At 36.9% G+C, this 26,110-nt stretch overlaps 1 protein-coding gene across 1 annotated transcript in view; it reads left to right on the top strand.

Moving 5' to 3' along the window:
- Positions 1-26,110, top strand: part of WDR52 (Cilia- and flagella-associated protein 44) — an 80,770-nt gene that overhangs the window by 31,148 nt on the left and 23,512 nt on the right. The window contains exons 12-20 of the mRNA XM_051208158.1: positions 1,303-1,787; positions 5,428-5,539; positions 9,408-9,617; positions 11,053-11,183; positions 13,288-13,475; positions 16,631-16,785; positions 19,461-19,649; positions 22,583-22,767; positions 25,176-25,278. Of these exons, the coding sequence (XP_051065942.1) occupies positions 1,303-1,787; positions 5,428-5,539; positions 9,408-9,617; positions 11,053-11,183; positions 13,288-13,475; positions 16,631-16,785; positions 19,461-19,649; positions 22,583-22,767; positions 25,176-25,278 (1,758 nt within the window). The remainder of the gene's footprint in view (positions 1-1,302; positions 1,788-5,427; positions 5,540-9,407; positions 9,618-11,052; positions 11,184-13,287; positions 13,476-16,630; positions 16,786-19,460; positions 19,650-22,582; positions 22,768-25,175; positions 25,279-26,110) is intronic.

The raw sequence follows: 26,110 nt of genomic DNA, 5'->3' as shown, positions 1-26,110 counted from the left end.
TCCCGTTCGCTTGGATCGAACCCAAGGCCTTCGGTCTCACGCGCGAACGCTTAACCTGCTGGACCACTGAACCGGCATCCAATGGTGATAGTATCATGTTCATGTTCAATGACTATATCTTAAAAGTGTGTTTGTTACAATATATGACAACTTGAATTTATACACTGTAATGTGAAATTGCATTGTTTGTTATCTCGAAGGGAAATGATCAAAAGTCAATCATCGAAGTAGAGATGCTAAAGTGCGCTTGAAAGCAAATTCATATAATCATGACAATCTTAAATTATCACAAATCGAAAGATACGTTTATAAGTTTAGGTATTTTTGAACTCAATAATTACATAATGGTGAGATTATAATCTATAGGCGAACCAATCAAATTAAGGATAGAAAGTCTTGGATTTAGGTGCTAAATTCATTCATCCACATAGTTAAACGACGTTTTAGGATTGTAGTTGGTATCAATTAATGATGAAAACTATAAACTTTAACTCTGAATCTTAATTCCTCAATTCCTTTTTGACACTGGAGAGTAGGTGAATTGTCTCTTTTATTTATTTATTCAAAGACATACACAGTGATCCAAGAAGGCACCAAATAGATATGCGTCACATAAACCATTCGATTTGTGTGAGAGCTGGAATACTGCCCAGGTGACCAAAACGAAGCAAGTGGTTTTCTTAGGTGGCCACACTCGAAGCCTTTGACCTAAAGGTCTAATCAACAAGGCAGTGGAGCAACGTCACAAGATCCAGTCCCATAGTAGACAATGAAAATTTGTTCCCTCAGGATCCTGGAGCTCATATGCACCACTGGTTTTGAATCAGGGTTTTCCAACTCTCCTAGGTGGTTTTTCCATGTCCACCAACCCGGTTAAAGCGTCGGACATTCGCTTTTCGTCCTTTTAATTTCTTAGAAAACATCCGTGGCATCAGAAGGCAGTGAGTAGGATTTCCCTGGTGTTAGGAAAACAGGACCAATCAGAACTCTAGGCTGCTCGCACGTGTTGTACGCGTCCTTGATGCGAACGATAATTCCCTGCTTCTGATTGGCGGCTTTGGGCTATAACACCTGGCATTGGTTGTATGCACGTGGCCATTTGAGAGGATTTCAAAAGACGGAGAACTGCCTCTTCGTACCAAAGCATTTGGGGATCCCTTTAGCGTCGCTCAAAGACCATCCATAAATTCTAGAGTCATATCTAAGTGATTTATATTTTCAAAGATATTACATTTTGAAGTTTATTATTAATAAATCAATAATGATAATAATAATTCCTGGTTATTACTTTCTCAATTTTAGGATGATTTCGATAAAGGATATTTATATAGATGTGAATTAGGTGGTCCATTATTAACTATTGATGATACCATTGAAAAACTACGTCAAACAAATAAACAAACAGAAGAACAAAATCAGTTAAATGATTTAGTTACCAAGGTAACAAATTTAGAACAATCCCAAGATGATGATACAATAATCAATAATGAGAAAATCGATAATCTAGAAATAATTGATCCAAATCATATTACATTATTAAATCGAATTCATGCAACCGAACCAAATAATGCAATTTGTATATTAAATAAAAAAGATACATCTATTACATTTTGGACATTTTGTAATTCTGGTTATCGTTTATTGATTGGTTTTAATGATGGTACAATATGTATACAATTATTAGATAAACCATTTGATTTAACAAAATTTAAAGGATATTGGATGTATCGTTTACATGATAATCAACGTGGACGTGTCAATCGTATAGCGCTTACATATGATGAAAAGTATGTTTTCTTTGATGAAATTATAGCATTGTTACTAACATATTTGTTTATTTACCTACGCCTGTTATTCTCAATGAAGCATAAAACACCGACCAGCATTCTCCAACCCACTCTCTCCTAAGCCTTCCTTTCCATTTCCATCCAATTTTCGTTCATTCTTCTCATATCTGTCTCCATTTCTCGTGTAAGGGCTTGCCTTGTGACACAGTTCGGTGATTTCCTCAATATGTGTCCTATCGACTTCCAGCACTTCTTCCTGATGATTTATCCCTCCACTGGAATATGGTCTGTTCTCTACCACAGTAGATTGGTGATTATAGTGTCTGGCCAACGGATTCGAAGTATTTTACATAGACAACTGTTAATAAATACTTGCAACTTCTGGATGATGGAGTCCGTAGTTCTCCAAGTTTCCGTCTCACACAATAGAACTCTCTTGACATTCGTATTGAAAATCCTGATCTTGGTGTTGATTGACAGTTGTTCCGAGTTCCAGATGCCCTTCAGTTGTAGATATTCTGCTCTTGCTTTCCCGATCTACGCCATCACATCTACATCACATCCACCGTGTTCACCAATGATGCTGCCCAGATATGTAAAGCTTTTACATCTTCCAAATCTTCTCCGTCAATTGTGATTCGACTGTTGCATTCTGTGTTGTATCGGAGAATCTTGCTTTTCCTTTTGTGTATGTTGAGACCTATTGCTGGTGAGGCTGCTGCTACACTGGCCGTCTTTTCCTGTATCTGTTGTTACGTGTGCGATAGAAGATCCAGATCATCTGTGAAGTGTAGGTCGTCCAGCTGCATCCTAGCTGTCTAATGTATCCCATGCTTCCTTCTAGATGTTGATGTCTTCATGGTCGAGTCGATCACCAGGAGAAAGAGAAAGGGTGAGAGTAAGCAACCTTGCCTAACACCGGTCTTTACTTCGAACGAGTCTATGGGCTGTCCTCCATGTATGATTTTACAGTTTAATCCGTCATAGGAATTCTGTATGATATTGACTATCTTCTGAGGCACGCCGTAGTGTCGAAGAAGCCTCCATAGTGCTGTCCTGTCTACTCTACCAAATGCTTTCTCGTAGTCAATGAAATTGACGTAGGATGGTGAATTTCATTCAATTCACTGTTTCACAATGATCCGTAGTGTCTGTATTTGTCCTCTATACGACAGATCTCTACGGGATACAGCGTGTTCGCCTCAAAGTAAGGCGTATACGGAGTCCTTCATTCTGTTTAACAATACCCTGTTGAAGACGTTCCCTTGTATTGAGAGAAGAGTGATGCCCCTGTAGTTATCACAGTTGTTGAGATCGCCTTTCTTTTGTATTTTAATCAGGTATCCTTCTTTCTAATCTGTTGGTACTTGTTCAATTCTTAACATTATTATCAGAATGGGTTTGTGGAGATTTTAGAAATTTTCACAGATTGAAATCATGAGTTAGTTGAAGCTAGACCACCATGGAAAACCTGGAAGCACTGGACGGCCGTTTCGTCCTAGTATGGGACTCCTCAGCAGTGCGCATCCACGACCACGCCTCGTGGATTGGTTGTAGTTAGACATTATCACCGTCTAGTGGTCTAGTGGTTAAGTGCTAGCGTGCGAAGCCAGTAGGTCCTGGGTTCGAATACCACGAGGCGGGGTCGTGGATGCGCACTGCTGAGGAGTCCCATACTAGGACGAAACGGCCGTCCAGTGCTTCCCGGCTTTCCATGGTGATCTAACTTCAACTGACTCATGATTTCAATCTTAACGTTATTATCATTATTATTATTAATATTATGATCATTATTATTGTGCTCAATATTATTATGGTTATTATTACTATTATAGTGAAAAAGATATTTTTCTTTCTAATTAGTTAGTCATCAGACATGATAAATTTCAGATGTGACACAAATGTCTATTTGTCTATACTACATTAGCACAATGACATGAAATTAACAATGAATAACAAACGGGTTGAAAGTTATAATTTAGATACCCTGGTACGGCCGAGATTGGGGAGAGGCAGCTCTCCCTCTCTCGAAATCCTCTCAAATGCTCACATGCATACAACCATTGCCAGAGAGGTCCTACTGACTATCTTCTGGTGCCACTGGTGTTTTCTAAGAAATTGAGAGGACAAAGAGCAAATGTCAGACGCTTTAACCGGGTTGGTGGACATGGAAAAACCACCTAGGAGAGTTGGAAAACCCTGATTCAAAACCAGTGGTGCACATGGGCTCCGGGATCCTGAGGGAACAAATTTTCATTGTCTACTATGGGACTGGATCTTGTGACGCTGCTCCATTGCCTTGTTGATTAGACCTTTAGGTCGAAAGCTCTGAGTGTGACCCCCTCAAAATCTACCTGCTTCAGTCTGGGCATCCGGAAAGTATCACAGTCCATGCACAAATCACGTGACTTGTGTGGCGCATATGTATTCGTTGCCCCTTTGTACCAATATTTATGTGTTCAAATAAATAAAATAACACACACACACATATGAAGCCAATTTTTTTTCCGATTGAAGCTATGAGTTAAGCTATCAATCCAGTGTCTATTCAAGATCTTAAATCCCATCAAGATATAATATTTTTCATTAATATGTTCTCTATCATTGTCCTAAGTTTCTGGACTTACTGCTAGACAGATAAAAGTATCATATAAGAGAATTTAAGTGCCAGGAAATGGTCATGAATGCTGGATTATATGCTTTTAGCCAGTTTAATCAACAAAGATTTTCAATAACTATTAAACAATTTAGCTACTGCATCAGTGGGCCTAAGCATACACATGGGGAAAAGCAAGATCTTCAAATACAGCACGGAGAACACCAACCCAATCACACTTGACGAAGAAACTCTGGAAAATTTGTAATCTTTCACATACCTGGAAAGCATCACCGTTGAACATCGACGATGCGATTCAAACATAAAGGCGAGCATTGGTAAATCAAGGGCAGCATTCCTTCAATTGAAGAACATATGGAACTCAAAACAACTGTTTGTCAACCAATATCCAAGTCACAATCATCAATACGAATGTCAAGACAGTTCTACTGTATTTAGCAAAACATGAAGAACTACCACAACCATCATCAAAAAGACACAACTGTTTATAAACGATTGTCTACTCAAGATACTCAATATCCGTTGACCGAATACCATCAGCAACAATCTACTGTGGGAGAAAACAGTCCACCTTCCAGTTGAAAAGAAAATTAGGGAAAGACGTTGGAAGTAGATAGGAAACACATTACGCAAATCTTCAAACTGCATCACGAAGCAATCGCAAACTTGGAATCGTGAAAGGAAGCGGAAAAGAGGAAGGCCCAAGAACACACTACATCGAGAGTTGGAAGCAGGCATGAAAAGGATGAATAGCAACTGGAACCAACTGGAAAGGACTGCTTGGGACGGGGTTAGATAGAGAGTGCTGGTTGACAGCCTATGCTCCTCCATGAGAGGTAACAGGCGTAAGTATGTAAGTAAGTAATTAAACTGTTCCTTATGGAGGTTAATATTCCACCACTGATGTGTCGTCCAGACTAGATCTTTTTTTGTAAATATACTCACTAGAGATTAACCACCGTATAAACAATAACTTATTTTGCTGAATAGTTATGTCTATGTTTATTCTATTTCTTTTGAAAGATTTGTTTTAAGCGCTGGAAGTGATGGAACACTTTTTGTCTGTGAACTTATGACAGAAGAAATGCAAGATAAAGAAATTAAGGAGTATCGTGCACGAATTCCATCTACATTTGTAAGTTAATTTATAAACTGAAAAGTAGTTCAAAACAACATATGTTCCAGAATTGAAATATTTTTTTTATTTTCATGGAGATGCATCCAGGTATGATACATCATCATCATGAATAATCGCATACTGATGTTAAACAGCGGCGAGACTATAATTTATGAACGACCTTTAAGCAACGCTAATATGACTTTGAGAATGTCCACTTCCTTACTACGGTTAAATGGAGGTAATAAACAAGTGTGAAGAATAAGGATCATGATTTACAGTTGATGGTTATAGGTTAGGAATTAGATTTAAGGCTTTTCATTACGAACTGATATCAGCTATTATGTCAAAACGTTATTTAGACAAATAGATCAGTGAAGTTCACGTCAAAATCCGAGACCCATTCTCTTAATCGTGATTGGCTCGTCTATAAATTATAGTCTCGCCCCTCATAAGCAGCTTTGGTTTGTGAGTTTTAAAGAGGTTACCAATGTTCACAGTATGACAGAAAAGTTTTTCCACTCTGTCTTACTTTCAGTTAATTTGCTGTAAGTCATAGTTCATGATAAAAGGAACTTTCATAAAGAGAAATTAGTTGGGATTCACTTCATTTGGCCATATGATGGATAATTCTGACTGCTTATCTCACACATGTATATTCATCAGTAAACAATGTAAAGGTGTTCATTTACTTTGGTGACTGGTAAATTATAAAGTATTCTTTTTGATTGAAATCATGAGTCAATTGAAGCTAGACCACCATGGAAAGCCTGGAAGCACTGGACGGTCGTTTCGTCCTATTGTGCGACTCCTTAGCAGTGCGCATCCACGATCCCGCACCCCGCGAGATTCGAACCCAGGACCTATGAGTCTCGCTCCAGGCGCTTAACAAACTAGACCACTGAGCCGGCATCCAGTGGTGTTAATGTCTAACATCAACCATTCCACGAAATTGCGCGACCAACTTCCATTGTACTGAGGTAGTCACCTGTTTCTACCCGACACGGATTAGCTCCACTGATCACGGCTTCTCACCAGAACTCCGAGAATTTTCTCACGAAGCTAGTCACTAGTCAGCACATGGTAATTATCAGTTTAGACCACCCTGGTAGTCTAGCTTCAATTGACTCATGATTTCAATCAGAAAGTTAACAATCTCCACAACACCTAAACTGATAATAAAGTATTCGGTTCGAAATTTTATACACAAGAAGTGATGGGTTAAATTCAGTCGTTATTTTAGCTTATATTTATAGCCTAACAATTACATAATTACCCCTGCTACCCCTCATGGAGGAGCATAGGCTGCCAACCAGCACTCTCCATCCAACTCTGTCCCAAACAATCCTTTCTAGTTGGTTCCAGTCGCTATTCATCCTTTTCATGTCTGCTTCCAATTCTCGATGCAGTGCGTTCTTGGGCCTTCCTCTTTTCCGTTTCCCTTCACGATTCTAAGTTTGCGCTTGCTTCATGACGCAATTTGATGATTTCAATAATATATGACCTGTCCACCTCCAACGTCTTTTCCTAATTTCTTCTTCAGCTCGAAGCTGGTTTTGGTTGTCTCCCACAGTAGGCTGTTACTGATGATATCCTGTCAACAGAGCCTAACAATCAATTGAAACATAACGGATAATGAACGAATAGATTTACTTACAAATATAGGTGGACCCTAGTAAATAAAGTTTCAAATATTATGTATGTTCATTTCTGTCTCATTTACATCACTATGACAACAAGGATGACTAATATGATCTCCATTATAATTAGTATAGTTTTCACATCAATTTAGCTTGTTAATTATTTAGATTCGGAGAGTTTGGATTCCTTGAATGTATCCATCCTTTTCAAATCATAATTCACTTTGTTGATTATGTGTAACTAACTCCATTCGAAGGGTTCTATATTTTATCATTCAGTGTTCAATATTATCTTGAAGAGTTATATCAGCTATTTTGTAGTGTCGTTTGCTATGTTAATCTTACTCAGCTTAGTCTAGTTTCTGGACATACCAATCTATTCGTTCCTCTTGAGTCATATTTTGACCTTGTTAAATTATTCACTTGTTATCACTGTCCGTTTTTATTGTAAGGGGTATGTATCTGTGCATTATCTATGTTACTCATCACATGTCAGTAACTTAGTTTTGGTTTGACTATAAATATCGATTCACTTGTAGCGTGGTGTCGAGTCGCGGTTGACTATGAACACTACTACAAGAAGACTACGTGCCAGTTAACCGACAAAATCCCCCGTAAGACAAATATCAGAAGGTAGTTGATGGCTGTAGTCGAGATGTATTTCTTGGCGATCTCGTGGTATCGAAAGGATGCCGAGATCGTGCCAAAGGAGTACAAGTGTCGTTAGTGAGCGTAACCGAACTCGTGCAAGGTCACAATCAAAAGATAATAGAGCAGTAATATGGCTGTCTTTAGCACAGTTAAACAAACGAGCACAGTAAAAAAATCACTGGTACAATTGGTTATAATAATGATTGTTTCCATTAAATCAATCGCGTTCTTTTGGTAAAAGTAGGTTACTACACACTCTTGGTTAAATTGATTTGGCTCGTTCGCCATCTCTATTGTTCGTCATTTCGCTTTGCTTCGTTTTTTCTTACCTCATTTATCTGGATCAACGATTGTATGAAATATACGTATTCAAGCCTCATTCTCATATTTGACTAATTTTAATTCCGTTATTCACTAACATGATTTAAGTCGATGATCATATACGACGAGGATTGGCGACATGTGTGCTTCAATAACAATCAATCATGCGATCTAACTGTAGTCAGATATTCGAGGATTACAAAAATTCACATCTATATATTTCCATTAATTAATCTAGTGACATAATCTCTTACCAATTGTATGATAATCATAGATACTGTAAGAACAGATTACATAAGATCCACAAAGTAAACAGAATTGATAATCAATTTGTTTAATGCAATTTACAGAATCAATTTTAATTATTACAAAAAAAGGGTAAACATAGGTATAGAATCAACCAAGTATCTAATACAAATATGTATCGGTTAGGTTCTTCACTTCACAGAGATCATCAGTCAGTCAGCTACAACGTAGGACCAGGCACGTATATTCATCGGTCCAAGTTACCATGCCTCATTAGCACAGCAAGATGAACACCGGATTCATAGGAGTGCTTAAGCCAATGGTGGTAATATAAAAAAGGAAGATTGCATATCAAGAAATAGTACGGGAAGAAAGATTTAGTTCGTAGAAAGAAAGATATGAAGTGATTTTAATCTCATAGTTTATGGGATGACAAAGAGTGTATACACCTACGCCATTGTGACCGAATCTGAGCCATGTTATTCGGAGTCTCCTACCATTAGTTAAGATAGTCACTCGGAACTCAACCAAGTAGTCTGCATCTACCAACATGGCATAAAGTAGAAGTTTGTGACTTTATGAATTGATGCCACGTTTTGGCTTGGCCTCCCCTAACTTTCTTTTAACCATCCCTAACACTGGTCAGCATTGCGCGTCGTGGTAATCAGTGTTCAGGTATATGTAGCACGTGGCCAAACTATCTCAGTCAATGAATATTAACATCCTTATCAAATGATTTACCATCATTCCCTATATAGTGGTATATCATCTACTATGAGATATTTCGTTGACCATATCACTAGATCACTTAAGTCAACTATTTGTACTTTCGTATTCTAGTGTCGATTCTTGACCTGGTCATCCTCAAAAACGTTTTTGAATTCATCGCAATAGAGCGATAACGTATTGGGGATCGTGGTAGCCATCTATGTTTATAACATACCATACTTTCATTTTACTATTATAGTGTACTTCGAATTTGATAAATTACAAAAATACTTTACTTAACACCTTTAAATATTTTACAGGATACTAGTGTAAAAGTACATGACATCATTGATCCAAAAGCTTATAGTATTGAAGAAACTAAACAAAAATCAGAACATGATCGTCTTGTAGAATTAGCAGAAAGAAAGAAAGCGGAAACCAGACAAAAAGTAGCAGAATTGAAAGATCGTTTAAGAAAATTAAAAGAACAAAACAATCGCCTACCAGAAAGAATTCGTCTACCAACGGAGGTAAAATGAACTGATGAATATATTTAATGCTTAACTGTAAGATATATATATATAAGTTTCATGGTTTAAATCCCAAACTTACCATGTTTTGAACACCATTGAAAACCTCGAAGCACTACAATGTGCTCATTAGTGACCAGCTTCAAGGTGTAATTCCTGAGGTTTTAGTGAGAAGTCATGATCAGTGGATTTCAACCATATTGGGTATGATACAGTTATCCTCCAGAATAATGGATAAGGGTTGTTCAATACTGAGTTGTACACTAAATTTGATATCCGTCTGTTTAGTGGCCTAAGGGTTAAGCATTTACGTGCAAGACAAGAGGTTGTGAATTCGATTGCAGGATGAGGAGTTGCGGATGTACACTCCTGAAGAGTTACGTAGTACAACGAATCAGTTGTTCAATGTTTCCAGGCTTTCGATGGTAGTCTAACTATGATCAGTTCATGATTTAAAATTTATGAAAATTTTATATTTTCCACAACATGAACTGGTAAGTGATAACATATGAAGTTGCATGCTGACCAGTACATTCGATGATGAACAGCTGAAGATAACCAACAAGGAGCTTTAAACCCTTGATATTTTACAAGTCAGCATTCATCAAGCACATAAGAATATTCAATATAATTAGGTAGTCACTACTCAAATATTCAAACACATTTATTCTATATCTGTAATTATATACGTTACCATAATTCCCTTCTAACTGTATTAATTAATAACGTAGACTCAAATTTTAGAATTATGTAATATTTCTCAGTGGCTTCCAACAGATCTTCAGTTTCCTATCTATTACTTACTTACTTACACCTATTACCCCTCGTCAAGGAGCATAGGCCGCTCACCTGCATTCTCCATCCAACGCTGTCCTGGACAATCCTTTCTAGCTCCTTCCAGTTCTTATTCATCCTTTTCATATCTGCTTCTATTCCCCAATGTAATGTGTTCTTTTGCATTCCTTTTTCTGCTTCTATTCAGAATTCCAAGTTAGGGCTTGCTTCATGATTCAGTTTAGTGATTTCCGTAATATATGTCTTATCCATTTCCATCGTCTTTTCCTAATTTCCTCCTCAACTTGAAGTTGGTTTGTCCTCTTTCACAGTAAACTGTGACTGATGGTATCCGGTCAATGAATATTAAATATCTTGAGTAGAAAACTATTTATAAATACTTGTACTTTTTTGATGATAGTTGTGGTAGTTCCATAAGTTTCAGCTCCATACTGTAGAACTGTCTTGACGTTCGTATTGAAGATTGTGACTTTGATATTAGTTGATAGACAGTTGTTTTCAGTTCCATATGTTTCTATTTATTACCTTTAATGAATGTTATTTTATGCTAAGATTCAATGATTTTAATTTTAAAAGTTACATAAATCTCATGCATTCCTGTTTGATATTCTAATTGAAAAACCAAATCAATCAAATCAAGGCGTTCAATTTAGTTCCACAAATTCGATATGACCTACTCAAAGATCGTGAAACTGAAATTGATTTGGTCTATAGAGAAACAGCTTGGGAAACTGAAAAAAATAGGTTGGCATTAGAAAAATTAGAGAATGTGTAAGTGTGAAACAAAAACAAAATAAAAAGATTGAATTTTGAGTAACGTTTTTATATGTAAAATGTTTATGTCGTTTTATTGTATCGTTACTATTGAATTCGCTTTTAAGTAGTATAAAAATGTGTTCAGAAAAAAAAACCTACATAAGATGACCAACGTTAGCCAGATGAAATTGAATAAGCATACAATAACTCTGTAACGATTATTTCTGTATACATTCAACTGTAGTCTATGTAAGTGAATTCAATTTAGTAAAAAAATCTGATTTAAATAATAACACAATTCCAATCATTCATTTTATAATAGTGACTATTGTATGAGGATTTGATAGTTTAAGGTGAGAGTATAGTAATTAGATATAACCTAAACTGAATTTATTCAAGATATTGAAACCAAAGGTATAATCTGCTTGATAACCCTCATAAGGTTCATCAGTTTGTGTGAAAACACTAAATGGTATGACATAAGAATCATAGTTTTGATCCAATAGTTTGTTCAAATTTTCAACTACTTTTGGATTGGTTGAGGTTAGATATTAACACCGTTGGATACCTGCCGGCTCAGTGGTTTAGAAGTTAGGTGTTCGCGCGCGAGATTGAAAACCCTGAGTTTGAATCTTGCGAGCGGGATCGTCGATGTTCACTGCTGAGGAGTCGCGAGACAGAACGAAACGACCGTCCAGTATTTCTAGGTTTTCATTGGTGGTCTAACATCAATCGGTTCATGATCTCAATCAAAAGCCTAATAATCTCCACAACCGTATACTGATAACTACTTTTTTGTTGAATAAAAATGACTGATGAGATATAAACTAAACATTCTTACTGAGATCAGCTTTAGGCTCATTTATTACATTAGAGAAATTGTACTTCTATTATGTGAATAAAAGTGAATATCCAAATGTCATTTTTAATGAGTTATGGCCCTGTCTAATATCATTTCATAAAATCACCAATGAAAATACCGATCTCTACGGTTTTGTCTCTTCGTTAACCAATTAAAAACCGACCATCACTCGTAGCCTTCCGTCGACTCTCTATCCTTATTGATCCTCGATAAAATAACTGCACTCCTTGCCACGCCCATTGGGTCCAGAACATAATAGTCAGCCTCTACTGTATAAATAATATATTCCAAACACGTAGTTTATATATAAAAACAAACTAAACCACATCACACCATCAAAATGAAAAATAGCAACTATATAAGATTAAGCCAAATGTGTTTATGAGTAGGGGTTGGACTCCAAATAAAAGAATGGGAATAAATTAAGAATAACAAATCGTACGACAGTAGTTATTAGGTCAAAAGAAGGCTTATGATAAAAGAAATATAAACATATATGATCTAGTATCAGAAGAGATTTTGTGGAGATTGTAGTAATTTGAATAGTTGGGATCATGAGTAAATTGAAGCTAGACCACCATTGAAAAACTGGAAGCATTGGACGGCCGTTTCGTTTTAATGTGGGACTCCTCAGCAGCGCGCATTCACTATCCTGTACATGGGAATTCAACCCGGGGGCTTCAGTTTGGCGTTTGGACGCTTAACATCTAGACCAATGAACCAGCATCCAACGGTGTTATTATTTGGTTAACAATCGGAGAAACTATTGACTTAACTGTTCTTTAAAATATTCAGTAATACTAAACTAGTGTAATATGGTAGTCATTATCATTCTCCTTAGTATTTCAATAGTGTAATTAATCACGTCCACAATTACTTTAGTATCCTGATAACGTGAAAGTGAATGATATTTAAACTATAACATTACTGGATAAAGATAGGAAAATTAAACTTTCGGATTTTGAATCAATTTTAGGTAAACATCACTTCTTCAGTGGAACATGGACTTCACGAATTAGATCCTAAGTGTAATAACAAACTACACACCGGTGAATAGTTTCACACTAAGAAGGAAAACTTATCCAATACTGCCTAGTTTCCAATATACTCACCCAGGTGCAGCTAGCTAACGAGTCTTAAATAGGACGAAGCGTGTGCCCTAGATTACGTTGCTAACCACCATCCATATCTCATTATAATCTTTCTAATTTCATATTAGTTTTTAATTACCGTGTTATTAACAATTTACTTTAACAGATTCATAAAGCCGTTAGATTGTGATCGTATAACTGTCAAAGCATTTTGTAGTGGTCACTGTGTAACTTCAATACGTATGAATAAATTAAGTGAAGAACACATGAAAGCCTATGATGAGATAATTAGTATTCGAGAAAAATCATTGAGCAAAGAAAAAGAAGACACAGTAAAGCATTCTACACAATTAGGTAAGTTGATACTAATAGATTATTATTATTATAATAAATAATAAATTGGGTTCACAAAAAATAACAAACACTCGATTGGTACTATATGTTAGATCAATCGCCTCAATAGACCATAATACTCGATCACATGATATACTTGATTGATTTATCTGACCAAATATCAAAATTTGAAAACAACCTATAACCAGAGTTGATTAACAAAGAATATTTCCTGGAGTTCTACTGAGAAGCCGTTACCAGTGGAGTTCAACCAGGTCTGTTGTGAGATATCAGCTCACTGAATACAATGTTAGACGGTGGCGCGATTTCGTGGATTGGTTGAAGTTAGACATTAACACCGTCGATTGCCGGCCGGATCAGTGGTCTAATGGTTAGGCGCTCGCGAGCGAGACTGGTAGGTCCTGGGTTCAACTCTCGCGGGGACTGGGATCGTGGATGCGCACTGCCGAGGAGTCCCATACTAGGACGGAACGGACGTCCAGTTATTCTAGGTTTTCCATGGTAACCCAGCTTCAATTCACTCATCATTTCAACTATCGAAATTAAAATCTCCACAAAACCCTTTCCGATAAAGAATATAAAGCAGTCAAGCAATAGAATGATGCTGGAATCAATTTTACACATAAAATAGGCGGTGCAATTTAACGTTCGGTCTATAATGCCAAAATGATATTTAAAGCACGTTATATTAGCGTTCACTTGAAAACAGGAGCGATCTGAAACAACAACATAACAATCAGAACCGGTAAATGCCTGTGAAGTAAGAACGCAACGTACTGGCACGGCAGATATATTTTAAAAATTAAAAGACGCGGTTCGAGTACAAATAGGGAAACTTATTACAAAATAGTTTTATTCAGTGTTCTGCAGGTTCAATTTACGTCGTAATAGACAACACCAGATATGAAGATATCATGGGACTACATTGACTGGGAGAGAGAAACGAAAATGGAGAAAGATTTGCAAATCTGTATGCATTCAACAAATTGGTCATAGGCGACACAATATTTCCACACAGACGTATACACACAGTTACATGGATCTCACCGGACCACACCACAGAGAACCAGATTTATCATATTTGCATCAATAAAAAGTTCCGAAGGATAATGGAAGATGTGAGAACCAGGAGAGGAGCTGATATAGATTCAGATCACCACCTAGTTGTGGCCAATTTAAAACTGAAGCTAAAAAAGAACTGGACAAGTGGACAAACAGCACTACAAAGGTTCAATGCAGCCTTTCTTCGAGATACTGACAAACTCAACGAATTCAAGATAGCTCTCAACAACAGGTTCCAAGCCTTACAGGATCTACTGAAGGACGAAGAAACTACTATGGAAGACAACTGGAAAGGTATCAAAGAAGCATTAACTTCAACGTGTCAAGAAGTTCTGGGCCTCAAGAATCATCATCATAAGGAATGGATCTCTATAGAAACACTAGACAGGATCAAAGAAGGGAAGAACAGGAAGACAGCAATTAATAACAGCCGAACACGAGCAGAGAAAGTCCAAGCATAAGCTGAGGACATAGAAGCAAACAAGCAAGTGAAGAAGAGCATTAGAGCTGAAAAGAAGAAATATGTGGAAGAACTAGCAACGACGGCGGTAAAAGCTGCGAGAGAAGGAAATATGAAACAGCTTCACGATACAACGAGGAAACTAGCAGGGAAATACAGTAAACCAGAGAGGCCGGTCAAAGACAAAGAAGGCAAGCCAATCACTGAAATACAACAATAGAGGAACAGATGGGTACAGTACTTCGAAAAACTCCTGAATAGGCCGGCTCCAACAAATCCATCGGACACCATGGAAACTTCTTAGACACTACGGAGTTCCTGAGAAGATTGTAAACATTATCCGGAACTCATACGACGGACTACAGTGCAAGGTCGTGCATGGAGGAAAGCTGACAGATGCATTCCAAGTAAGGACCGGAGTCAGACAAGGCTGTCTACTCTCCCTCTTCCTCTTTCTTCTGGTGGTTGACTGGATTGTGAAGACCTCGACATCTGAGGGAAAACACGGAATACAATGGACAGCTCAGAATCAATTAGACGATTTGGACTTCGCAGATGACCTAGACCTCCTATCCCATAAACACGAACAAATGCCGATAAAGACAGCCAGTGTAGCAGCAGTCTCTGCATCAGTAGGCCCCAACATACACAAGGGGAAAACCAAGGTCCTCAAATACAACATGGAGAACACCATATTTCTGACATGACTGAGCTTTAGATTTCACATTACCCTACTTTAAATTCGAAAAGTCTATTTTGAAACTAACTAGTAATGAGAAGATAATTACATTCATTTTAAGATATATATGGCAATCTAATACTTACATATAATCACGTATACGTGACAAAGTTGATCTGTACCCTCTTGATCTTAGTGCTTCTTATATTGACTTGTAGATTGTATAAAATCGATTAGTTAAAATAAACTTTATTTCGGTGAGACTATAATTTATGGACGAACCTGTTGATCATCAACGCAGATGATCTGTGTTGAATGACTGGAGGCCTACTCAAGTTAGACGGGAAGAGTGTGACGAACCAGCTGATATTAAAGTCACACTTCGAGATCAGCATCAAACTTGGATTACCTTTTCGACGTATCAAAGTACTATGGCTGCTTTGAAGACCGTATAACACAAAGTACGTTATTATGGAAATATATAAGTAAGAATGAATACGGAGAAGATAGCGAGACCACCGAATGCGCCAGTCGTTGGGATACGATTATCTGATGGGTATTGGTTGTCCTTGACCTTGACGGGGATCGATGAACTGTTCGATATTCAATGACCCAACTGCTGGATGATTTGGTTAGGACTCAGGGACATTTCAATACAAACCAATCAGGTACAAGATAACTGGCCTCGGACTTTGACGTGAAATCCACACATCCATTTGGATAAGTAAAGTTTTGGCGTTATAGCTGATGTCAGTACGTAATGAAAACCCCAAATGAAATTCTTATCCTTAACCATCAACTGTAAATCATAATTTTAATTCCTCACACTGGTTTGTAACCCTCATTCGATCCTAGTTAATTAGGTGGATACTCCCAAGGTCACTCTAGCGTTACTTAAAGATTACCAATAAATTATAGTCTCACCCTTTTTTTCTTATTTATCTTGATATTTAGATGTAACTAGTACATTGGAACATGAATCTGAAAAGATTAAAAATGTTACTAATCAAGTTAATACATCAATAAAAGGAGCACGGGGTTTAAGAATTGCACAAAAGTTACATTTACTTGAGGAATCTAGACGAAAACGAGATGCTCGTCGAGCTCAGGTAAATTTATAAATTCGATTTGAAAACATAAATCATCTACAAGATGACATATACTAACCCAAATATATGATTCTTTTATAGAAACTTGACAGTCGTTTCGTTCTAGTGTGGGATTCCTCCTCAGTGCGCATCTAAGATTCCCTCCCCGCGGGATCCAAACCCAGAATCTATTGGTCACGAGCGTGAATGCTTAACCTCTAGGTCAATGAGCTGACATTCATGGTGGTCTAGCTTCAATTGACTCATGAACTCAACTATTAACTTACTATGATATCTACAAAACTACTTTCTGCTAATAAACTTGGGAGTATTGTAATCTATGTAGTTGGTTCCTTTTATGAATGTGAATAGATTCATTGGTGATCATATTCAGAACAATCCAGAATAGTAATTCGAGTCCCAGAGTGAACATCAACTCTGAGATGCAGGTACATCCAAATGAAAAGTCCCTAGTAGAACGAAACGAGCGTCCTGGATTACACTGCTAGCCACTATCTATCTTTGCTCATAATGCTTGTGAATAAAGGCAATATCGAGGCAATCCACATAGGATGCACATATGCCAATAAGAGACTGATCAATTGCAGTCGTAAACATCAATGGGAAGATTCAAGTAAACAATACCAATTGAAAAATAACGTTGCTACACTTTACAACTTCATCGCATTAATTTTGATTATGATAAGGAGTATGGTGTTGATAAAAAGAACTTAATCATTGTTATTTAGTGCTCCTGTATCTGACTAGTTTGATTGTACGATGATGCTATCGAAGGGCTCACTACTTTTGTAATCCGTTATCTCACTCCAGTAATATCGTATGATTGATTGTTATTGAGATATACATATCGCCAATCCTCGTATATAATCATCGACTTAATCCATGTTAGTAAATAACGGAATTAAAATAAGCCATGTACGAGAATGGATTTCGAATACATATATTTTGTACAATCATTAATCGGAACAGAAAATTAGAGATACGTAGCGAAAGAAGCAAAGAAGAGAGAGCGAAACGAAACGATGAGCAGCGGAGAAGGCACGTAAGCCACCTCAATTTAATCAATATTAATAATTACACAAAAATAAGCTACATACATGTGATGAGTAGGATAAGATGTGGATACACATAGGCTGATATAAAAACAGTCAGTTTTGATAAGTTAATGATTAACAAGGTTAAAATTGTAGCTTGAAGACAATGGATAGATCTATTTGTCCAGAAGCTAGAATGAGTTATGAGGGCTTAACATATGGTGCCAGCCGCTAAGGTTACCTTTAAGTGGTAGTTGAATCATTGATAGAGTTTTTCAACTTGATCTTTTATTCATTCATGTGATGATTGGTAAATACTTCTAATTTTATTCAAGATATTTGATATGACCATGTGGATTGATATGATAATTGATATTGCACTCCATCCACTAAACTATGTGAATGAATATAAAGACAACTTGTTTATAACGGAATGGATCTTGTAAAAGTTGGAGTTAGTATTATCGGATTATTGTTGAGTTTAGATTGATATCATAAATGGATCAATCTTAGATCACCATTGAAAACCTGAGAGCACTAGATGATCGTTTCTTCCTAGTATGGGACATCGTGGATTAGCTGAAGTTAGACATTAACATCATTGAATGCCAACTTAGTGGTCTAGAGGTTAAGCGTTCGCGCGCGAGACCGGAGGTCCTAAGTCCCAGTCCCTGTGCGGGATCGTGGATGAGCAGAGGAGTCCCATAAGAAGACGAAACGGTCGTCTAGTCCTTCCAGGTTTTCAATGATGGTCTAGTGTTAATCCATTCATGATATCAACCTAACTTATGATTTTGTTGTATTATCATTCAGACGCATCATAAGCTTTTGATTTGTTCATTAACTACTGTTAGGCGACTTGCTATTGCTAGTCACTTCCCAGCTTTCTAATTATAGTTTGCTCTACCCACAGCCACTTTTTGGCTTGATCATGTATAACTGTTACCATGAAATATATAGTTGGATGTGGTGTAGTATGCCTGTATATAAACTACGTCTGTTTGAAACATATTATTCGTATTATGGAGTTTGGTTATTGACTTCTGAACTCCAGGGAAGGGGGGCGGAGGAAGAAGGTACGAATGGATTTGTGGAACAAAAATGATTAAGCAGTTAATTCAAGGTAACTGGTATGCGTTTGACGTGTAATTGACCAACTCAATGACGCTAAATCATATAAATCGGGATTCTGAATGATTGTTTTGTCACGTGGTATTGGTCAGCGGTTGGATGACATAACTGGACTGCTTTCATCTTGTATTTTATATTCCATTGAGCTACAAAACTATGATACACAATTACATTGGTTATAACAATGACCATAAAGAATGCGATCGTTGATCAATGTTCTTAACCAACCTAAAGCTAAAGTGAAAAAAGTACGATAAGCTATTATTCATTAATTAGTTTTATCACAAAGTGAATTTCTCATTAGAATTATTCAGACCATGTAGTACTGTGGTGTGTGTGCTACTGGTGTCGACTATGGAGTCCCACAGTAGGACGAAACAGCTATCCAATGCTTCCCAGGTCTTCCATGGTGGTCTAACTTCAATTGACTCATGATCTCAACTATTAATATTTTGTAATTGTGTTTATATAAAATGTACAATTTTCTTTATGGACTATTTTAAATTTAAGTGGAAACAATTAGAAGCTATGAAACCAGCTGATGATTATGAAGATCCAAGAGATATGAAAGAAATTCAATTGGCTAAAGAAAAAATAGGTGATTATAAATTGAAATCAGCAACTAATTATGTAATACCTGAAAGTATGAAATTGAATACATTTGAAGCTAAATATAAACTTCTTAATCTTGTGGATCATGTAAGTCAATATGTCGTTATGTAATGAAATGAGTTGGATGATTAGTGAGAACTGAGATAATGCTGGATAGTTGTCTTGTTAACCACAATTGATTGATCACTGGGTGGTGATCAATGTCATGTGTGTCAAGTCCTTATTTAGTACAGATCGAATGCTATCGATCATGTTGCAATGTGGTCACCAGTCTAGGTGACTTGACACTGCGTGCACTATATATTGAGATTAGTTGGTGATTGGTCAACTACCTCCAACCATCATCTAATCTCAGTTGTCTTGCTAAGTTTTGAATTTGACTTTTTGGATTTGTTATTATCTCTATTTTGGTATTCGTTCTGACAATTTGATCTGTCTTTGCTAATAGATTATGGCAACTCGAACCAAAGTACATATGTGTCAAGATGTGTTGTGATGGGCTAACTAAGTTGTTAGCCACGAGACAATATATATAGATGGAGGTACATAATAAGCTACAGCATAAGAATGATCTAACTGAAAATAGACTTTCGAAGACAGAATCAAGTGAGTAACTATTCGAACTTAGATGTTACCAAGTAGGTACTTCTTTAAAGTTTAAAATATCTCAGTAGTTTATAACGGATTGTCGACTGAGCAGTTAACACTGTCATATCTGTCTAGTTTCTTAGTTTAGATCAAATCGCCAAGTGTTTACTAGTCCAGAAGAATCAATTTCATGTGAAACATGTGTAGATTTTAAATGATTTGACATAATCGACAGGAAACCCTGCTCCACTTAGGATTTATTCTGTTCAACACTCACGAGAAAGGTCTGTCTACAAGCGTTGGTAACTGGTCCCCTGTTCGATTGAAATACAAATTACTCAGCTTCACATTATGAAACGTTAGCAGTGACGTATTTTAGAAGCCGTTGATTACGTAACAGATACTAGCAGTACAAACTCCTGACTCCACTCATTTTTCAGCCCATCACAGAATCATTAAGCTGTCATCAAATTTCAGTGACTTATTGCTTCAGTTTACTGTATAAATAACTTGTAGTAGCATCGACGACATTTTTTCGGTTGCAGAGTTCTGTGGCCCGAGATCTGACTCCAGGTAGATCAGATAAATGATCATCGTTGAATGATTGCTGTCGAAATATATATCCTGACTATCCTCGTACATAACTATCGATTTAAATCACGTTAGTGAATAACGGAATTAAATATGAGAACGAAGTTTTGAATACATATATTTTGTACATTCATTGATTTGGACAGATAATCAAAGCGATGGGACCAACACACGATAAAGAAGCGAAATGACGCTTAGTGGAAAAGGCGTGTGAGCCAACAACTCGATTTAATCAAACGTTAATCAGTATGTCTAGTTACACACAAATAAGCTACAAACATGTGATGAGTAGAATAAGATGTACACACACATACACTCATATAAAAGCAAGGTCAAAACATGACTCAAGATTTATGGATAAATTGGTCTATCCAGAAGCTAGAATAAGTTATATGGGCAACCGACACTACAAAGATAGTTAAACTCCTCTCATTATTGCTTGTGAACTAAATTATGCTTCAAGCTAATCATAAATTAGCTTAAGCATCTGTCTTTCGAATCATATAACTGTCGTCAATGTATTCTAATCCAGGTAATACTATTCACTTGTACATCGTGTCTAAACTTTAGAAAGTTACCACCTTAAACAATGAAAGCTACCATTAACTAACCATAAGTGAAACGTTTTTAATATTAGCCGAGAATAATGGTCTAATGGTTAAGCGCTCGAGTGCAAGACTGGTAGGTCCTGGGTTCGAATCTCGCGAACCAGGATCGTGGATGTACACTGTTGAGGTGTCCCACAATAGGACGAAACAGCCATCCAGTACTTCCAGGTTTTCCATGGTTGCTTAGCTTCAATTAACTTATGATCTTGAAGATACTACAGATATTTGGAGTTTGACAACACATTAATCAATAACACCTACTACTATGAATCGTACCCACTAAGTGAAATCAAAAGTCAGAATCGAGGATGCTCGAAGTTATAATTGATAGGCTATCAGTATATTGAGGATCGACTGATCTAGACTGGCTAGCGATTGCAAAGGATGTTGAGCAGCATGACGTTCCTACTCATGATTTGTTGCAGATGCATAACCAAGCGCTTTCTGCATCCAATGTCGAAGACTTAGAGAGCTATTGACTTACCGTTACAATCTCAACTTATAAATGAAAACCCAAGGATAAATCTAATTATTGATATACACTTTTCACAGATTGAAATAATGAGTCAATTGAAGTTAGACCACCATGGAAAACCTGGAAGCACTGGACGGCCGTTTCGTCCCGGTATGAGACTCCTCAGCAGTGCGCATCCATGATCCCTCACCTCGCGAGAGTCGAACGCAGGACCTACCAGTCTCGCTCGCGAGCGCCTAACCATTAGACCACTGATCCGGCCGGCAATCGACGGTGTTAATGTCTAACTTCAACCAATCCACAAAGTTGCGCCACTGTATACCATTGTCTTCAGTGAGCTGATATCTCACAACAGACCTGGTTGAACTCCACTGGTAACGACTTCTCACTAGAACTCCATGAGTATCTCTTAAAGTTAGTCACTAGTGAGCATATGATATGGTATACGGTGGCGCAACTTCGTGGTTTGGTCGAAGTTAGACGTTAACACTGTCGGATACAGGCCGGCTCAGTGGTCTAGTTGGTTAAGCACCTGGAGCGAGACTTATAGGTCCTGGGTTTGAATCTCGCGTGGTGCGGGATCGTGGATGTGCACCTCTGAGCAGTCCCATACTAGGACGAAACGGCCGTCCAGTGCTTTCAGGCTTTCCATGGTAGTCTAGCTTCAATTGACTCATGATTTCAACCAGTGAAATTTCTAAAATCTCCACAAAATCTCTTCTGATATATAATTTTTGTTGGATTTTGTTCAATGATAGGTGTATCAATTAAGTCATGAATTCAATGTATCATTAATTGGATTACGTAATAAAAAAATGAAAATTATAGAAAATTTGAAAAAAATTGATAAACAATTAAAATATATTAATTGTAATTTACCATTGAATGAATATGGTATACGTTTACATATTGATAAACTTGATGAAGATGAATATCCTGAAAGGTATTATTGATCATTGAAATGAATTGTACAAAATTATTAAACATATTTTGAATTTTTTGATTGAGATCATGAACCGACTGATGTTAGACCACCATCCCGCGGGCGGGGTCTTGGATGCGCACTGTTGAGAAGTCCCACAATGGGACAAGACGGCGTCTAGTGTTTTCAGGTTTTCAAAGGTGGTTTAACATCAACCGGTTCATGATCTCAATCAAAAACTTAACAATCTCCACAACCACTATACTGACACTTTGAATTATTGAAATTTAATTAAATAATGATATAATCTTTATGGTGAGTGTTATTACTTATAACCTTGTAACCCTATCAATTTATAACGTAATGATACTGCCAATTAGAGAATTGTGGCTTATCGACCGAACTAATAATGCATATAACCTGTACGAGCAGTCTAGAGTTTTTGTCGGTTCTGCTTCCCGACTAGCCGTACCGGGTTAGAATCCAGAATACAAATCTCAGCCTCTGTGATATGAATCATGTATTTCAAACATACTAGGTTTATATACAAATTAAATAGACTATATCGTTGTTGAGGACGTTGGAAAGGGTCCTAATTTTGTAATTTTATTCTAAAAATTCGAATTTTATGTTTTCGTGACAAGAGACGCTTAGTCGACTCACAGCTTACATTTCCCACTTGGAAATCCTTGGCTGTCATTGGTTGACGGATTTTTTTAGTACGCTATTTTGTGGCTCTCCCAAACGCGTTTTTATCATTGTATAATTAGGCGTGATTTGTGCGCTTAGTGACCTCGTATTTTCTGGATGCTTGTAGAATACATTCTTTACACCTGATCAAGACTTGTTGATTTAGTTGACAGGGCTGGGGACAACGGATTAGAATAGCCTATCGTATCATTGTATCTTTGACCTTCATTCCGTTTATCGAGTAAGGTGAACTCGTAATAGCATTCAAGCGTATCAATCGTACTATAAAATAGAAAACAACATTTGTACAAGATCTAGCCAAAAAGTGGATGTGGATGTAGGAGACTGTAATTAATAGACAAGGCATAATTCAAGAATGGTAAATCGTATAATAATAGTCTATGGGTCAAATTAAAGCTTATAATAAGAGAAACCTGAATGTTCATAGTTTAGCTACTTAACAATTATACAATAAAAACTACATGTATCGTATTAGTCCAGAAATAGATTCCAACAGTTACCATCCATTATTCTCATCGGAATATAACAGTAAGAATCTAATCTAAATTATAGACCAATTTATCTACATTCTTAAACTATATGATTAAGAAAGATGTTACCGAATAGTGCGAATCAGAATCATCTATCGGTTAAAAGATTTAGTACTTTCTTGTCTTATAGATTTTCTATGTTAGCAACTATGGAAAATTTAGTTATAATGATAGTTTGAGTTAAAATTGGTAAAACTTTTAATGAACTTCTGGTCTTCAAGCTGAATGGCTTCATTGTGAAAGTTGAATCAACATTCAAAACAACATCTTTAGCATAAACTTCAAACAGAAGTAACGTTTATGCTGATAATATCGTTCAGAAATCTAATATTACGTGAAACATGATGAGAATTATGTGTAGAAAACAAAATCATTATTAGTCTATTCAGAGATTAACGTACTTACGCCTGTTACTCCCAATTGAGCATGTGCTGCCGACCAGCATTCTCCAACCCACTTTGTCCTAAGCCTTCCTTTCTAGTTCCATCCAATTGTTGTTCATTCTTCTCATGTCTGTCTCCATTTCTCGGTGTAATGTGCTCTTTGGTCTTCCGTTTCTCATTTGGCATTGAGGAATTCAACTGAGTGCTTGCATTGTGAAGCAGTTGGGTGATTTCCTCAATGTGTATCCTATCCACTACCAGAGCTTCTTCCTGATTTGTTCCTGCAGTGGGGGGCTGATTTCTTCTCTCCCATAGTAGATTGTTACTCATAGTGTCTGGCCAATGGATCCGAAGTATTTTGTGTATATTTACTAAAATTGGCACGATACAAAAAGGATTAGTATGACCCTGCGCAATGATGACACGCAAAACCGTGAAGCGTTCCATATAAAAAAGAATGTGGTGAGACTATAATTTACAGACGACTTTTGAGTGACGCTACAGTGACCTTGTGAGTGTTCACCTACTAGTAACTAGGACCAAATGAGAATTATAAACCTGTATGAGAAATTAGGATTATGATTTACAGTTGATGATTAAGATTAGGAATTAGATTAAGGGTTTTTCATCACGAACTAACATCAGCTATAATGCTAAAACTCTATTTAGCCAAAAGGATCTGTGAATTTCGTGCCAAAATCCCAGAGATCTGTTATCTTATACCTCTGATTGGTTCGTTCATAAATGATAATCTTATCTTCTTTCTTTTTTTTCTTCAAAAAAAAACGAAACTATTTCTAAAAAGAAAATTCATATACAACAATGAGATTCTATTGAATTTTAAAGAGAATTTAGAAACGAATAAACAAACAGAACAAACTAATGTCACCATAGCAACAACAATGAAGGTAAATGATCATAAATGTTTATTTGTTTATCAATATGATTTTATATCTCAACCGAATTTAATTTATTTTACAGATATAGTACTAGAACTGTAAACGTGATATTGGTGGCGAACCTCAGTGTCTGTGTTGTCGGAACAAGAACAATTTGGCTTGAAAACTTTATCTGATTTTAAACGTGGGTTAAGCGTTCGCGCGCAAGACTGAAGGCCCTGGGTTCGAATCCCGCGAGCGGGATCGTGGATGCTCACTGCTGAGGAGTCCCAAAATAGGACAAAACGGTCGCCCAGTGCCTCCAGGTTTTCAATAGTGGTCTAACATCAATCGGTTCATGATCTCAGTGAAAATAACAGTTTGATTTGTAGATATTATAGTAGTTTCAATAGTTTAGATCATGAGTTAATTGAAGCTAGATCACTATGGAGAATCTGTAAGCACTGGATGGCTAACTCTTCCTATCGTGGGACTCCTCATTGGCAGTGCGCATCCATGATCCCACCCCGCAAGATTTGATTAGTACAGTAATAATTATAAGAATTATAGTCATTAAGTGGAGCGTGCAAACATACCGACCACTGTTGCGCATCTTATCGAAATGAGTGAAAATATTGAGTCATACGAATATTTTTTCGATAGCGTTCTAGTTTTCTATAAGATAGGGTTGGGAATTCCATGTCCAACGGCAGAAGGGCTGCATACGGAGTTCGTCACACTAATATAATAGGATAATAATGTCCTTCAATTGTTAGGTTACATTCAATAGGGATTAGTCTACAGATACATCCGACCAAATTGACGTGGTGGGAGCTTAACAACAACGATCTGATTGGTTATT

This window comes from Schistosoma haematobium, chromosome 4, assembly GCF_000699445.3.
Source record: "Schistosoma haematobium chromosome 4, whole genome shotgun sequence".
NCBI lineage: Eukaryota > Metazoa > Platyhelminthes > Trematoda > Strigeidida > Schistosomatidae > Schistosoma > Schistosoma haematobium.
The sequence above is the reverse complement of the archived record's forward strand: the minus strand, read 5'-3'. Positions and strand labels throughout refer to the sequence as shown.